This window comes from Colossoma macropomum, unplaced genomic scaffold (assembly GCF_904425465.1).
Source record: "Colossoma macropomum unplaced genomic scaffold, Colossoma_macropomum, whole genome shotgun sequence".
Lineage (NCBI taxonomy): Eukaryota > Metazoa > Chordata > Actinopteri > Characiformes > Serrasalmidae > Colossoma > Colossoma macropomum.
This window is the reverse complement of record NW_023494789.1, coordinates 50,294,201-50,310,236: the sequence shown is the minus strand read 5'-3', so window position 1 is coordinate 50,310,236 and position 16,036 is coordinate 50,294,201. Positions and strand designations below refer to the sequence as shown.

At 42.9% G+C, this 16,036-nt stretch overlaps 1 protein-coding gene across 2 annotated transcripts in view; it reads left to right on the top strand.

The window, feature by feature from the left end:
- The window catches only part of esyt1b (extended synaptotagmin-like protein 1b), an 83,619-nt gene that overhangs the window by 29,780 nt on the left and 37,803 nt on the right, over positions 1-16,036 (top strand). For both annotated transcript variants that reach the window (XR_005007297.1, XM_036571572.1), the window contains exons 13-25: positions 1,746-1,841; positions 2,121-2,192; positions 3,753-3,839; positions 6,945-7,094; positions 8,949-9,071; positions 10,312-10,488; positions 10,582-10,667; positions 10,783-10,831; positions 11,617-11,706; positions 12,982-13,077; positions 13,741-13,812; positions 15,309-15,395; positions 15,495-15,641. Coding sequence is in view for 1 of the 2 variants with exons in the window: in XM_036571572.1 (XP_036427465.1) it covers positions 1,746-1,841; positions 2,121-2,192; positions 3,753-3,839; positions 6,945-7,094; positions 8,949-9,071; positions 10,312-10,488; positions 10,582-10,667; positions 10,783-10,831; positions 11,617-11,706; positions 12,982-13,077; positions 13,741-13,812; positions 15,309-15,395; positions 15,495-15,641 (1,332 nt within the window). In the remaining variant the exon portion in view is untranslated. The remainder of the gene's footprint in view (positions 1-1,745; positions 1,842-2,120; positions 2,193-3,752; positions 3,840-6,944; positions 7,095-8,948; positions 9,072-10,311; positions 10,489-10,581; positions 10,668-10,782; positions 10,832-11,616; positions 11,707-12,981; positions 13,078-13,740; positions 13,813-15,308; positions 15,396-15,494; positions 15,642-16,036) is intronic.

Below are 16,036 nucleotides of genomic sequence, written 5' to 3'. Positions count from 1 at the left end.
CACCCCATCTCTCTATACCCCCCCACCCCATCTCTCTATACCCCCACCCCCTCTCTCTATACCCCCACCCCATCTCTCTTTACTCCCCACCCCATCTCTCTATACCCCTACCACATCTCTCTATACCCCCCACCCCATCTCTCTTTACCCCTACCACATCTCTCTATACCCCTCACCCCATCTCTCTTTGCCCCCCGCCCCATCTCTCTATACCCCCGCCCCATCTCTCTATACCCCCCCACCCCATCTCTCTATACCCCCACCCCCTCTCTCTATACCCCTACCCCATCTCTCTTTACCCCCACCCCATCTCTCTTTACCCCTACCACATCTCTCTATACCCCTCACCCCATCTCTCTTTGCCCCCGCCCCATCTCTCTATACCCCCCGCCCCATCTCTCTATACCCCCCACCCCCTCTCTCTATACCCCTACCCCATCTCTCTTTACCCCCACCCCCTCTCTCTATACCCCTACCACATCTCTCTTTACCCCCCACCCCATCTCTCTATACTCCTACCACATCTCTCTATACCCCTCACCCCATCTCTCTATACTCCTACCACATCTCTCTATACCCCCACCCCATCTCTCTATACTCCTACCACATCTCTCTATACCCCTCACCCCATCTCTCTATACTCCTACCACATCTCTCTATACCCCCCACCCCATCTCTCTATACTCCTACCACATCTCTCTATACCCCCACCCCATCTCTCTATACCACTCACCCTATCTCTCTTTACCCCCCACCCCATCTCTCTATACCCCTACCACATCTTTCTATACCCCCACCCCATCTCTCTATACCCCCCACCCCATCTCTCTATACCCCTCACCCCATCTCTCTTTGCCCCCCGCCCCATCTCTCTATACCCCCACCCCATCTCTCTATACCCCCCACCCCATCTCTCTATACCCCCACCCCCTCTCTCTATACCCCTACCCCATCTCTCTTTACCCCCACCCCATCTCTCTTTACCCCCACCCCCTCTCTCTATACCCCTACCCCATCTCTCTTTACCCCTACCCCATCTCTCTATACCCCTACCCCATCTCTCTTTACCCCCCACCCCATCTCTCTATACCCCTACCCCATCTCTCTTTACCCCTACCCCATCTCTCTATACCCCTACCCCATCTCTCTTTGCCCCCCGCCCCATCTCTCTATACCCCCGCCCCATCTCTCTATACCCCCCACCCCATCTCTCTATACCCCCACCCCCTCTCTCTATACCCCTACCCCATCTCTCTTTACCCCCCACCCCATCTCTCTTTACCCCCACCCCATCTCTCTATACCCCTACCCCATCTCTCTATACCCCCCACCCCCCCCTCTCTTTACCCCCCACCCCATCTCTCTATACCCCCACCCCCATCTCTCTATACCCCTCACCCCATCTCTCTATACCCCCACCCCATCTCTCTATACCCCTACCCCCTCTCTCTATACCCCCCACCCCATCTCTCTATACCCCCCACCCTATCTCCTTATCCCCCACCCCATCTCTCTATACCCCCCCCACCCCCCTCTCTCTATACCCCCCCACCCCATCTCTCTTTACCCCCCACCCCATCTCTCTATACCCCCACCCCATCTCTCTATACCCCCACCCCATCTCTCTATACCCCCCCCACCCCCTCTCTCTATACCCCCCACCCCATCTCTCTTTACCCCCCCACCCCATCTCTCTATACCCCCACCCCATCTCTCTATACCCCCACCCCATCTCTCTTTCTCAGGTTCTGAAAAGAAATGAAAGTGTGTTGAGTAAAACAGCGGATCCCCCCTCTGCAGCCATCCTGGCAGTGTATTTGGACAAGGCGGAGGCGCTTCCTGTGAGTAACACTTTGACTTCCTTTTCTCTGTGCTTGTACTGTTTTCCCTTGCTGTGTTTTGTTGCTATGTAACAATAGAATAATTCCTTCTAAACTGCTTCTCCGTGGCTGTGAAGCTCTGATAGGTAATGGCTAGATGTTTGAAAACGGACCAAATTAAACAAGGAATCAAAACAGTCTGGTTTTACTCGTTTTGCAAAGCGAGGGTGGCTGTAATTCTTCAGAAACACTTTGGAAGTTTATAGTTGTTGTTGTTTGTGTTGTTTTTGTCATTCCCAGATGAAGAAAGCCAACAAGGATCCCAGTCCAATGGTGCAGCTTTCTGTGCGCGACGTAACCCGAGAAAGCCGAGTAAGACACACATACATACACTATATGCCAAAAAGTATATAGACATGCCTTCTAATTATTGACTTCAGGTGTTTCAGCCACACAAGCACACAGCCATGCAGTCTCCATAGAAAAGCTGGCAGTAGAATGGGTCGTACTGAAGAGCTCAGTGCCTTTCTCAGTGAAATTTCTGCACTGCTAGATCTGCCCCAGTTAACTGGAAGTGCTATTCTTGTGAAATGGAGGTGTCTGGGAACGACAACAGCTCAGCCGCAAAGCGGTAGACCACTCAAAAACACAGTGTGGGGCCACCACAGTGCTGAAGTGCATAGGACATAAAGATTGCATCACTCTTCTGTTGCATCACTCACTACAGAGTTTCAAGCTGCTTTCAAAGAGCTGTGCAACAGAGCTTCATGAAATGGGTCTCCATGGTTGAGCAGCTGCACACAAGCCTAAGATCACTATGCTCAATGCCAAGCGTTGGCTGGAGTGGTGTAAAGTGCCGCCACTGGACTGTGGAGCAGTGGAAACGTGTTCTCTGGAGTGATGAATCAGCTTCTCTATCTGTCAGTCTGATGATGAATCTGGGTTTGGTGGATGTCAGGAGGACGTTACCTACTGGAATGCAGAGCCAACAGTACAGTTTGGTGGAGGAGGGATGATGGGCTGGGCTGTTTTTCAGGGTTTGAGCCCCTCAGTTCCAGTGAAGGGTGATGTTGATGCTGCAGCACAAAGACATTTTACACAATTAAATGCCTCCAGCTTTGTGTCAGCAGTTTGGGGAAGAGCCTTTCCTGTTCCAGCATGACTGAGCCCCTGTGCACAAAGCAGCTCCATAAAGGCATGGTGTGACCAGTTTGGTCAGAGGAACTCCAGTGGCCTGCACAGAGCCCTGACCTCAACCCCACTGAACACCTTTGGGATGAACTGGAATGGAGATTGCGAGCCAGGCCCTCTCGTCCTCTTGACCTCACAGACGCAAATTCCCACAGACACACCCCAAAATCCTGTGAAAAGCTTCCCAAAAGAGTGGAGGCTGTTGTAATGCCATATTAATATCCAGGCTCATATAGGTGTGATGGTCAGGTGTCCACATGCTTTTGGCCATATATTGTACATACACACGCGTATTCATCATTTGTATAAAGGTCACCAGTGCATTAATTTATCAAACGCTCCTTTGTTATTCCCAGTCATCTCTATCCTAGATAGCAGACCGTGTTGGGCCGATCCTGGCTTTCCCATGTAAGTGTTGGTTGACTACCGGGTAGATGTTAGGCATGCAGGCCAGAATAGGACCAAATCCTGGACAGCTTCATACCGTTTTGCCTTGTGTCTACATTTGTGGGACAATTCTGGTGTGGACGGACAATGTAGTTGGGCCAGATTGGGGCCAGATTTGGGCCATATACTTTAGTTCTACTCACGTTACAGTGTGTGAGCCAGATCTGGGCTGAGGACCCAGCTGTATTCTGGGCAAGAACAAACCAAGGATGTGGCCCGCAAGTGAGCCAGACAAATTGTGCTAACTGGGATATATTTCTTTTTGATTTTTACTTCACTTTTTCTCTTCCGCAGACATGCTGGGACACGGTTAATCCCCAGTGGGAAGATGCCTTCACATTCTTCATCCAAGATCCACACAAACAGGACGTTGACATCCAGGTATGGATATGTAGCTGTATTAATTGGATTTGTTTACCTTGACAAGTAGTGTAAGGTGATGGGTCCTGCCTCTTATCTACAATATGAATTTAGCCAAATGCACAGGGCAGTGTCTGTTGAAACTGGAGCAGGTTAGTGTATATACACACACCCACACACACACACACACACACACACACACACAGATGCTGAGGTTCAGATATAATATGTTCTAAGATGTACTGACTCCACACACCCCGTCTCGTCTCCAGTGTTTTATTTTACTGTTCTGTTTTAAAACATTCGGTTATGAAAAGGTACAAATATGAACTCACACACACATACACACACACACGCTGTTATACATGAAAGGTTAAAGAACGTTCTAGGTAAGGGTTCAGTATTAGTGCATCTGATATGAAATCCCTCTTTATAATCTGAGTTTTGGACACAGATTAAAAATAATCCGTGATTAAATTACACGGTCAGGGTGAACTGTCCGTTAAAAAGCCTTTTCAGGGCATTTTCGACATTTCAGAGTTGATTTAAGGAGCTCTGTGGTTATATGTCACTGAACACTGAGGTTCAGAGCTGTGTGTAAACTTTACGAACAGGCTGCACTGGTGCTAGAAAAGTTGCAGGTTCTTTAGCTCAATAAAATACCACAGCACTGAGAAAATGCTCATAATACTTTACATAATTATTGATTCCAGTTTGCATTTGTAACTATGAAGAAGAGAGAAGTGGCATATAAAAAGCTTGGATTTTAATAGTTTGTCATTCTAAGTTAAATTGTTTGACAGTGCAGGTCGAAATGTGACGAGCTGCTTGTTTTGGGTTATAGACTATTAGAGGGTTTAAATTGTTTGGCTACATTCACATTATGAGGCTGAAGTGGCATAAATCCGATTTTTTGCCGTAAGGTGACAAAGATCTGATGTTTTCAGAGCTGCGTGGACAGGGACGTTTGATCTTTTCAAATCATATCTGAGCCGCTTTCATTTGTGGTTCCAAGTCAGATACGTATGTGATTTGTTTCTGTGTGATCTCAGTGGGCCTCATTCAGTCTCAAGAGATTTCAGCCTCGCAGATTTTAGAAAACTCCATCCCTGTTTTAGGCTAATCCAAACCTCATGCAAAACTGGACAATATTGCATACGTTTGACCCACTCATCCATCACTCACATCCACACACTTGTTAAAATCTTCAGCCCCCCAAAAAGCTCAATGCTAAGGCAAAATAGCTGGACACACATCAGTGGACCAATATGAGCCTTGTTCACCAACCGTTCTTAAGAAGAGGTTTCTTCTTAAAACCCACTTGATGAAGATTCTGATTCACCAGTGTTTTCTTATTTGGGATTTGTTCTCAGGTAAGAACAGAATCTACACACACTCAAGAGCACAAAGGTGGTTTAAGAACATGTCATAAATCCGACGTAGACTTTTTCTTAGGAGCTTTTTCAAGAACACATTTAAGAAAAAGCTCAGGGAGATTTTGGTGAATGAGGCCCAGTGGGAGCACTCAGAAGTCCTGCTCGGAGCATTTTAGTGTTTGCCCTGCTCTAACACGCCTGACTTAACTCATCAGCCATTTAACGAGCCTTTCCTGAGTGACCTGGGCGTGTTTGTGTTAGAGCTGAGAAAACAGGAATCCATGCAGGACATTCAGTTTGGCAACATGAGCGCATAAAAGACATAGAAAATCGTTTCATTTCTCTTTTGTTAAAGGGAACAAGGTCAAATGTGTAATGCACTCTCAGAAATAAAGGCACTAAACTGTCACTGGGACGGTTCCCCTCTCATCACTGGGGTGGAACCCTCAAGGGTTCCTCTCAGTACCTTTAGTCAGGGAACATAACTGAACCATAATCCACTGAAATGATATGTTCTAAGCTGTACTGACTCCACACACCCCGTCTCGTCTCCAGGCTTTTATTTTATTGATCTGTTTTAAAACATTCGGTTATGAAAAGGTACAAATACAAACTCACACACACACACACACACTGTTATACATGAAAGGTTAAAGAACGTTCTAGGTAAGAGTTCAGTATTAGTGCATCTGATATGAGTCCCTCTTTATTATCTGGGTTTTGGACACAGATTAAAAATAATCCGTGATTAAATTACACAGTCAGTGTGAACTGTCCGTTAAAAAGCCTTTTCAGGGCATTTCAGAGTTGATTTAAGGAGCTCTGTGGTTATATGTCACTTTTGAATGTACACCATCTTTCTGAAGTTTGGAGTCACTAACATTTTTCTTATTTCATATACCATAACAACTTAGAAAATCTTGATTTAATAGTTTGACACAAACTGTTCACCGAAAAGTGTTTTTAGATGCTTTTATTCAATATTTCAGTAATTCTGTGAATAATATACTGTAATATACTGTAATTACCTACTTATATTACTTTTTTTTTACACACAATGTAAAGGGTAACAGGTATTTTCAAATTATATCAAAACCTGAAACATAGCAAAAATGGAGGTACAAGGTTTTGTCCTGACAGCAGCGTAATATTCTATTCTATTTATTACATGATCTCCAAAAAGGTAATTTTACAGGAGAAGGAAAAACGCTTTTAACTTTTCATCAAAGTGAATGGAGAAATATATTTTTCCAAGTAATTTTGGACCATTTCCGGTGGTCCATTCATCATGAAATATGGACACAACATAAAGGGCTACTGCCTTTTTCAAACTAGCTCAAAAAAAACAAAAATGGAAATACAAGGTTTTGTCCCGACAGCAGCGATATAGATATATAATAGATAATAATCTAAAGGTCATATACCTTTTACATCTGATCTCCACTTTTAAAATTTGATGAATTCTGGATATCAATTTTATCAAAACTTCATTACGGATGTACCCCGCCCCCCTTCTACAGCTCTGTTCATCATTCTGGACACATCGTCGAGCATCTGAAGGCTGTGAAGTTGAACAGGATGAGCAGATCAAAATCTCTTCATACATTCATCTATTATTCTATTTCCATTATTAAAAACACTGTGACTCCAGACTTTTGCACAGCAGTGTAATTCAGATAATGCAGCCCTTAAACACTGTCCTCTCTGTTTCTCTCGCTCTCTCTTACAAATGCACCACAATCTCTTTCAGGTGAAGGATAATGACCGTGTGCAGAGCCTGGGCAGCCTGTCCATCCCTCTGTCTCGTCTGCTGTCGTGTCCTCAGCTCAGCCTAAATGAGTGGTTTAATCTGGATCAGTCTGGCCCGGACAGTCGTATCCACATCAACACTGTACTCAGGGTAATGACACTGCAGCGCTGTGCACGTCACAATAACACCATGACTCATTCCTCTGCATTCCTGCATGTTTCATGATGAGCTGAATTGTGGTTTAAACATTAAACGGTACAATTAGCCGAGTGTAAGAAAGGAAAGTCTCTATCTGCTCCCAGCGTCTAGACAGAAAATGCTTTTTCCACAAATAAATTATCTTCCATGTGGAACTGAAACACCAGTGCACTGTCAACACTGTATGTAAAGCAGTCGACGCAGTGGAGTGTTTACTTTTTGCTGCTTTAAGACCTTTAAGCAGGGATGTGGGTCAACATTTTGAGTATTTAGTGCTGACATAAAATTACAGTTCTTATAAAAAGTATTAATCTCAATAAATGTAACAAGTTGTCATTTAAACTGTGAGAAAGCAGGTATCTATTTTAATTTTGTGAACTATTTACCTAATTTATTTACTCCACAGTAATTCAGATTCACCACACGGGGGCGCTATTAGCACTCAAGCAGTGTTTTTTCTTTGAGCGTCTTTGAGTGCGAGGAAACCCACACCAGCAGTAAAGCATGTATGGTTGGAATCATACATTTCAGAATGGGAAATGAAATAGTTTATTACCTTAAAGGTGAAGCTCACTGTTATTTAAAGAGGAGAGTTTTCTGCATAACTAATTGTTTAAGATGTAAACAAAGTCAGTAAATCCATAAATGTTTAGGAGAATGTTTAAGTTTTGAATATGACATTACAGCCCCAAACTGGATAACATTTGATCATTTAGTATATCTCTTTGACCTTGTTTACACCTGGCCAACTACATTTTGAGTATGAGGATTATCTGGACGAGGCCACATAAAAATGCAAGTGTAAACATTTAGAACAGATACAAATCTGATCATTCAAACCGCTTCAGGAGGTGGACTGAGACGCATTTGAACAACATGTTATAGCAGCATAAACACATCAGTCTCTCCAAAACACATTCAGCAACAAAACCCCACCCAGTACAAACGACATTCCTCTCGGCACAATCAAAACCCCTCCCAGTACAACCGAAACCCCTCCCTGTACAACCAAAACCCCTCCCAGTACAACCGAAAAACCCTCCCTGTACAACTAAAACCCCTCCCAGTATAACCGAAACCGCTACTAGTACAACCGAAACTCCTTCCAGTACAAAAAACATACCTCTCAGTACAATCAAAACCCCTCCCAGTACAAACGACATTCCTCTTAGTACAACCGAAACCCCTCCCAGTACAAATGACATACCTCTCTGTACAATCAAAACCCCTCCCAGTACAACCGAAACCCCTCCCAGTACAAACGACATTCCTCTCAGTACAATCAAAACCCCTCCCAGTACAACCGAAACTCCTCCCAGTACAAACGACATTCCTCTCGGTACAACCAAAACCCCTCCCAGTACAACCGAAACTCCTACCAGTACAAACAACATTCCTCACAGTTCAACCAACCTCCTCCCAGTACAACTGAAAACTCTCAGTACAACCAAAACCCCTCCCAGTACAACCAAAACCCCTCCCAGTACAACCAAAACTCAAGTTTTGTAGAGTATTGTGTCTCTATTTCTAGGCTGGGCATCATCTTTACCAGAACACAGTGATATTGCGTTTCAGTTTTAGGCATATTTTAGCGGCGTATTTGATACATAATCGGTACTGTTATTCCAGTCCACCATTATTTTTTACTGGAGATTTCACAAGCAGTGAGTGAGTGATTGAACGCCTGTGTCTGCAGTGGGTACACCTTAAAGTAGCTGAAGTGTAGGTGGTCTCATTTTTACATTTAGGACTGAATTCAAACACCAGTTTAATCTCTCCGCTGCCTCCTGGTGTCGTGTCTCATAGGTGCTTTGGATGGATGAACATGCCGTGGCTTCCTCCCTCCTCTCCAGTGATCCAGGCTCAGCAGCCAAGCGTGGAGCTTCACTACCCAAACACGCCAGCCCAGATCCCAGCTTCGCCACTGAGGTAAACCAAAAGTGAATTACTGGCTGCGTACCTGCACTCGCACTGACCAATCCTGACCACCAGCAGCCGGAGACCGAAGAGCAGCTTTATTTCTGAACATTCCTGATGATTTTGCTGCTTTTTCTCATTGTGCACCAGGTCATATGATTTCAAACTAAACTCTTCTTTCCTTGAGTGGCCAACTTTTTTCTCAGCTCGGCTGTCTTGGTTAAACGATTTCTGCATAATTCAGTGTTTGAGATGTAAACAGAGTCATTCAGAATGGTTCAGGTGTCTTTACAGTGGTGGTGATAGGAACCAGGGGTCGCCATGACTACAACACAAATATAGACATTTTATTTACTATCCAAATAAAAGTGAACCTACACGTCTTCTGAGTTCTGAGGGAGCTTTTAGAAGTGACGTCTGGTTCCTATCACCACCACACCAAACCACTCTGAATCGCTCTGTTTTGATAAATCATTAGAATCCCCCATTTAAAGGTAGAGCTTTAGATCCAGTCCAGGAAGCATTTAGTGACTTTGATTTCTAAAAACGTTCTCCAGGAATAAGCTTTGCATTGTGGGAACTGGTTCTAGATGTGCTGACATTCCTTCTTTACACAGAGCGCTGAGATACTGCAAGAGGCAAAATGCGTAAGAGACTTAAGGAACATAACACGACAACATTCCAGCCGCTTTTCTGACTGACTCATAAACAATTATGATACAAAAGAAATGTAACTGGATAAATTACCACAGTCTGTGCTGTGATACTGTTTGTTTGAAGTGGCATTAGTGAATGGTACTATCCCCCCCTACACACACACACACCTCACGTGGTGCTAAATGGTGCTAAATCTGACAAAAAGTGCCCTTTGGGGACTATTTTGCATCTTAACATCTTGTATCCCTCCACCATGAGTGGATTTAAAAATATGTATTTTAGGCCAAAACCTTCTCAAAACTGTCGTAAAACAATGTTTCAGGCATCAGGCAGCGTATTTAAAAGATGTGAGGGAGCTTTTAGAAGCATTAAACTCTTCAGACCATTTAATTATGCAGAAATTTTGGAAAGTTAGTGGAATTACCATTTAAATTTGACCTCAGCCCAAAAAATATTTGTGAAATGCTCAAACTTGATCAGCCTGGGATGTAAATACTCGAGCGCCACTACATAGATATTCAAAGATCTAATATATTCAAATAACAAATTTAACACGTTTAATTTTCTTCCTCCTTTTTCTCCATTCTGCCCATAGGGGGTGCTACGTATCCACCTGCTGGAGGGTCAGAATTTGGTTCCTAAGGACAACCTGATGGGGGGCATGGTGAAGGGGAAGAGCGACCCCTACGTCACCATTAATGTTGGGGGAAACACCTTTAAGAGTCTTGTGATCAAGGAGAACCTAAACCCCACCTGGAACGAGATGTACGAGGTAGGGATTCTTGGAAATGTTGGTATTATCTACATTTTTAGCTGTTTAGTGGTTGATTCATTTATTAGAGTTTTTCATATGTTCTATTTTCAGGTGGTTATGACTGATCTTCCTGGTCAAGACGTGTCATTGGAGGTGCTGGACAAAGACATGGACATGAAAGATGACTTCATGGGCAGGTACTGTACAAACACTGTGGCTTTCATATTATTTGTGACTTTGAGCTCCTTACACTGAATGTAGCTTCATGGTTTGATTATTTTTCCTGGCTAAACTTCATTGTTGTGCTTCCAGATTGAAGATTAAGCTGAGTGATATTATCAAAGCCCAGCACATTGATGAGGTGGGTTTATGATTTATAATTGCATTTACCTCTAAGATACAAGTGTTGAGTAATTCACCAAGAAAATGTTGGAAATCTTGCATAATTATTAACCCTCTGGGGTCGACGAACGTGCTGGCACATCAAATTAGATGTTTCTTGGTGTTTCTATTAATGTTTTTGTGATAATCCAGCACAGAAATCCAGTTAAAACACTTCCTGAATCTGTAGAGTCGCCCTTTCCATTCCATCTTATCATGAGATCATACGAGACTCACATCCGGAGTTATGAGCCTATGAAGAAGGGCTGAGATACACGTCATGTGCCTCTCACCATGTGGAGCTGGTGGATTTGTGTGTCCGTCTACATTCTGTGTGAAACTGACCAATGGACACTCAGGAAATCACCAAGGACTGACCATCACGCCGGAAACCCTTCATTTTTTGTTCAAACAATTCGTCCACATGAGTAAATCTGTGTTTTTACGAGCGATATTAAGATTTTCTAAAAATGAATTTCATTTTTTCAGCTTTTGGGCCCAATTATCTCTTCACGCAGAGCCCCAGGTCAAAAGGTCAAAAGAGCTGAGATTGTCCTGAACATTTTTATGTATAATATATGAGTATCATGTCGTATGTAAGAGCCTCTAAAGGCGAATTTAAGAATGTATGCAAAAATCACAAAAATGCCTCCAGACCCCAGAGGGTTAATTCATCATTTCTACCCCAAAAGGTAAAAAGCCAAACCATGAGTCAGAATTCAAATAGAAACTGTGAAATTTAATAGAATATTCTCTCCATCTCAGTGGTTCACTCTGAATGATGTGAAACGTGGTCGTATTCATCTGGCTCTGGAGTGGCTGCCCAGAGTAACACAGTCGGACAAACTGCAGCAGGTAAGTGGACCCGCCTACTTCTCTGCACATAAACTCCAAAGGCCAATTCTCACTGGACACATTTCTGAAATCTTTTTTTAGATGTCCTTCTGACTGAACAGATACGCTTTCACTTTCATTTTCACAGGATGAGTGTGTTATATCCTTTAAACACTGGCCGTTTTGTCGTGTTGCATTTTTACACTTCGAGTCTATTCTTTTTCCGCTTGCGCTTTTAAGTGAAGCATAAACTCCATAGAAGTACAGATAAATGTCGCACTCCCACTTTCAAAGCATTCTAATCTGTACATAATATAGTATCTTAGTGAAATGTGGAATTGAGACAGTAAGAGCTTTTGAAAAGCTAACAAATCAGGACAGAATTATGCATAAATGTCACTTTTATCACAGTTTGAAACAGCAGGTATTTTACAGTTACATATTAGCAGCAGAGGTGCGCAACAAAGCCTTTTTTAACACTGAATCTGAATTTTACAGAAACAAAAAAAAACTTAGTCACAGCTGCCAACCAGAAAATCCGCTTAGGAGCAACAACAGGAATTTGGCTACGTTCACATTACCAGGTTGAAGCGGCACAAATCCGATTTTTTTGCCCTAATGTGACTCAGATCTGATGTTTTCAGGGCTGTGTGGACACACAAATCTGATCTTTTCAAATCCGACCATATGTGGTCCTAGATCGGATATGTATCCGATTCGTGGTCATGTGACCTTAATGTGACACTCAGATTGGAATTCATGTGCTTTTTTTCTACTGCGCGTGGCCATCATTCAGCGTTACCATGGCAACAGCGCTGAACAGAAGTTAAAGCCTGTAAACGGTGGAAAAGCAGCTCATCTCACCTTTTTCTCCTTCGTCTCGCTCTAATAATGAAGCTGAGAGCTGATCAGAGTTAATTATCTTCACAGCGAAGCTCGTTCTGCTCGTTCAGGCTTGTGATGTGAACGTAGCCTTTGATGCAATCCTGCTTCCACTCTCTTCGACCAAAGGAGCTGCAGCTGAAATATTATCTTACAGAAGTCATCTAATGTGTCTTTTTTGTGTTTTTGTATGGGCTAACTGTTAGCTGCAGAGCAAAGAGAGTCATTACTCAGCAGTTTGATTGTGAAAAAATGTTGTGCTGTTATTTGTGGTAGAACAGCTCTTAACCAATCAGATTATGCCTTTTTGACAAGTTGTTTTATTCCGTATTGTTAATGTATTTATGCATTATGAGTGATGGTACTTGGCCAATAAAGTGATTCTGATTCTGATATACTAAAATGTTATTGCAGGTGCTGCTTTACCAGGCTAAGAGCTCGTACCTGAACAAGGCGGTGCCTGCTGCAGCTCTGCTCTTCGTGTATTTGGAGGCTGCACATGATCTCCCTGTGAGTACATCGCTGTATCTCCTTCAGCATGGCTGCTGGATCTGCCTCGTCCTGACTGTTGATTTTTATGGCTAATTCTTGAACTTAACAGGAGTCTGAAATGGTATCCATACACTGTATGTCCAAAAGTTTGCAGACAGCAGCGTTTCTTCAAAAATGAAGGTCATTAATATTGAGATTGTGCTGCAGTAACAGCCTCTACTCTTCTGGAAAGGCTTCTAGATGTTGGAACATTGCTGTGAGGATTTGATTGAACATAAGTGAGGTCAGGGACTGATGTTGGATGGTCGGTTCTGGATCACTCCAGCTAATCCCAAATGTATTGGAGCTCCATCACTCCAGAGAACACAGTTCCACTGCTCCACAGCCCAATGCTGGGGGGCTTTATATCCCTCTAGCCCATGCTTGGCATTGGACATGGTGACCTCAGGCTCATGTGTGGCTTCTCCAGAGCGTCCCAATCTATTGGTCAGTGCTTTTCTGTGGAGATTATACAATTGAACCCCTGTATCAGCAATGGGTGACCCTAAAGTAGCTGTATTCACTCAATAGAAGGTTGTCTGGATGCTTTTGGACATACAGTGTATTTTTCTGGCCACAGTGTTATTAGGTTTGTTAAGTGTGTGTGTGTGTGTGTGTGTGTGTGTGTGTGTGTGTGTGCAGTTGAAGAAGAGTGGGAAGGAGCCTAAAGTTGGTGCTGAACTTGTTCTAGGAGGGACTAGTTACAAAACGACGGTAAGAGAGCCCCCCTTTTACACCCACAATTCATTAAATAAGTACTGTTACTACCTCCTTTGTACAAATGTTTATGATATATTACACATTATAGGTGCACTGATATGCAGGCCTATTCTGTTGTACACATCTGCCGATACAAAAACATTAATAAAATGTAGAAATTGGTACTTAATCCACCTGGATTTAAATTCGTAAAGGAAAATGATTTGCCTATTTAAATAACATGAATCAAATTTAGAGCTACATTGAAAGTAAGAGCTGTTTATTACAATGAGTTGTGCATTTATGCTGTTATATTTTGGTGCAGGTGTCACAGCATTTAAATACAGCATTTAATTTACCTCATAAAACTGTAACATAGATCAGATAAAATCAAGATAATATATTGGCTGATTACCAGCTGCATGTTTGGACTAAAAATCAGACCAATGCCAATCATGCGTCCCTAGTGCTTTTGCTACAGAGTGATTACAGTTTATCAGAATTATTTTGTAAATACAACACAAACTACAACACAAATATAGCCATTTTATTTACTATCCAGAACCACCAGTGAACCTACACGAGTCTTCTGAGTTTATATGGAATGTTGATGATGGAAAAATAGTGATAAATCTGAAAAAGGTGCTCTTTGGGGATTGTTTTGCATCTTAATTCAAGGTGTGTGCAACTCCGCCATGAATGCATGTTATGTCAATGTTAAGTGATGTTAAGTGTTTCAGGCATCAGGCATCATATTTATTACCATTCCACACCTGGGAAGGAGCTTTAAGAAGCATTAAACTCTTCAGACCATTTAATTATGCAGACCTTTTGGAAATTTAGTGGAATTAATTTTATATTTGACCTCAACCCCTGAAATACAGGGTGATTCGAAAAGATTCATCTGATTTCAAAATGATTGATTTCGCTTGTAAATCATTACAGAATGATGCAGTGAACTGTAAATGGTTTAAATGAGCATAAAGTTTATTATGTAATTTTACAAGGTCTCAGTCTGAACCTCCTCCAGCTGTACAGACAACATCAACGCCATAGTCAAATTCATCCCATACTGGATTGAGCATGTCGGGTGTCGCTGCACTCACGGCTCTTTCAGTGCGATTTAAGGGAACGTCCAGTGTTGTTCGGAGAGGCACATAAACAGAATCCTTAACGTTTCCCCACAAAACAAAGTCACACCGTGTGAGATCTGGTGATGCTGGTGACCTTGGAACTGTTGGCACCAGCTACAAATGCTCTGAGCTCTTGGAGGTTCACTGCCAGACTGACTGTCGGAAACTCTACGACTCCCTCTTACGGTTGGATTGTGATTGGTTCCTAGGCGCCTCACGGTTGTAAGAATATGTCGCTTTGAAATCGGATGAATCTTTTTGAATCACCCTCTATTTGTGAAATGCCTGAACGTGCATTTTCCATTAAATGTAATTATTTAACAAACCTTCATGTTTATAAGGATTTCTGTGAACTTTACGACTCTTTTCCACTTAAAGGTTTGTGATCGTACCAGCTCGCCACAGTGGAATGAGGCTTTCCACTTCCTGGTGCGTGACCCCAAAAAGCAGGAGCTTATAGTGAAGGTATGAGAATAGCCGATCTAAGTGACCGGAGTGTGTTATGTCCTGTTTTACACTGGTCGTTTTAAAAGTTGATGTCCGGTGCTGCCTTTCCCTCTCTAGCTGTCCCACTGCTGGGATTTCCCTCTGGGCTCTGTGGTGATTCCAGTGAAAGAGCTGCTCTCTCAGCCAGATCTGCTGCTGGACCAGTGGCTCAATCTGGATGGAGCTTCTCCTGAGAGTCAGGTTCTGCTGAGAGCTCAGCTTAAGGTATAACTCTGAGCGCACACTCTTAAATTAAAACACATTTTAAAAGGACTTTCGTAGTTGATCAGAATTATTACTGTCATTCTGATGTGACAGATTATGTGAGGGTTCATTTGCAGTGTGGTTCCTATAAGAGCAAAGTTAAGGAAAGTAAAGCAAACTAAGTTAACAGACAGCACTGAAAAGTAAAACTAATCGATTTGGGGAAAACATTCAATTGCGATTATTCTGACCAGTGTTGCGATTGCGCATTTAAATGCACTTATTTTCTCCTAAATAATTTTCAGGCCTATTTTTTTGGCCAAGAAGACCAGATAATCCACTTCTTTATGGCTTGAGATCTGAACGCGGAGTGTGCTAGGCTGTTTGCTGTGCCGTTTATTTGTGGTTGTGATATC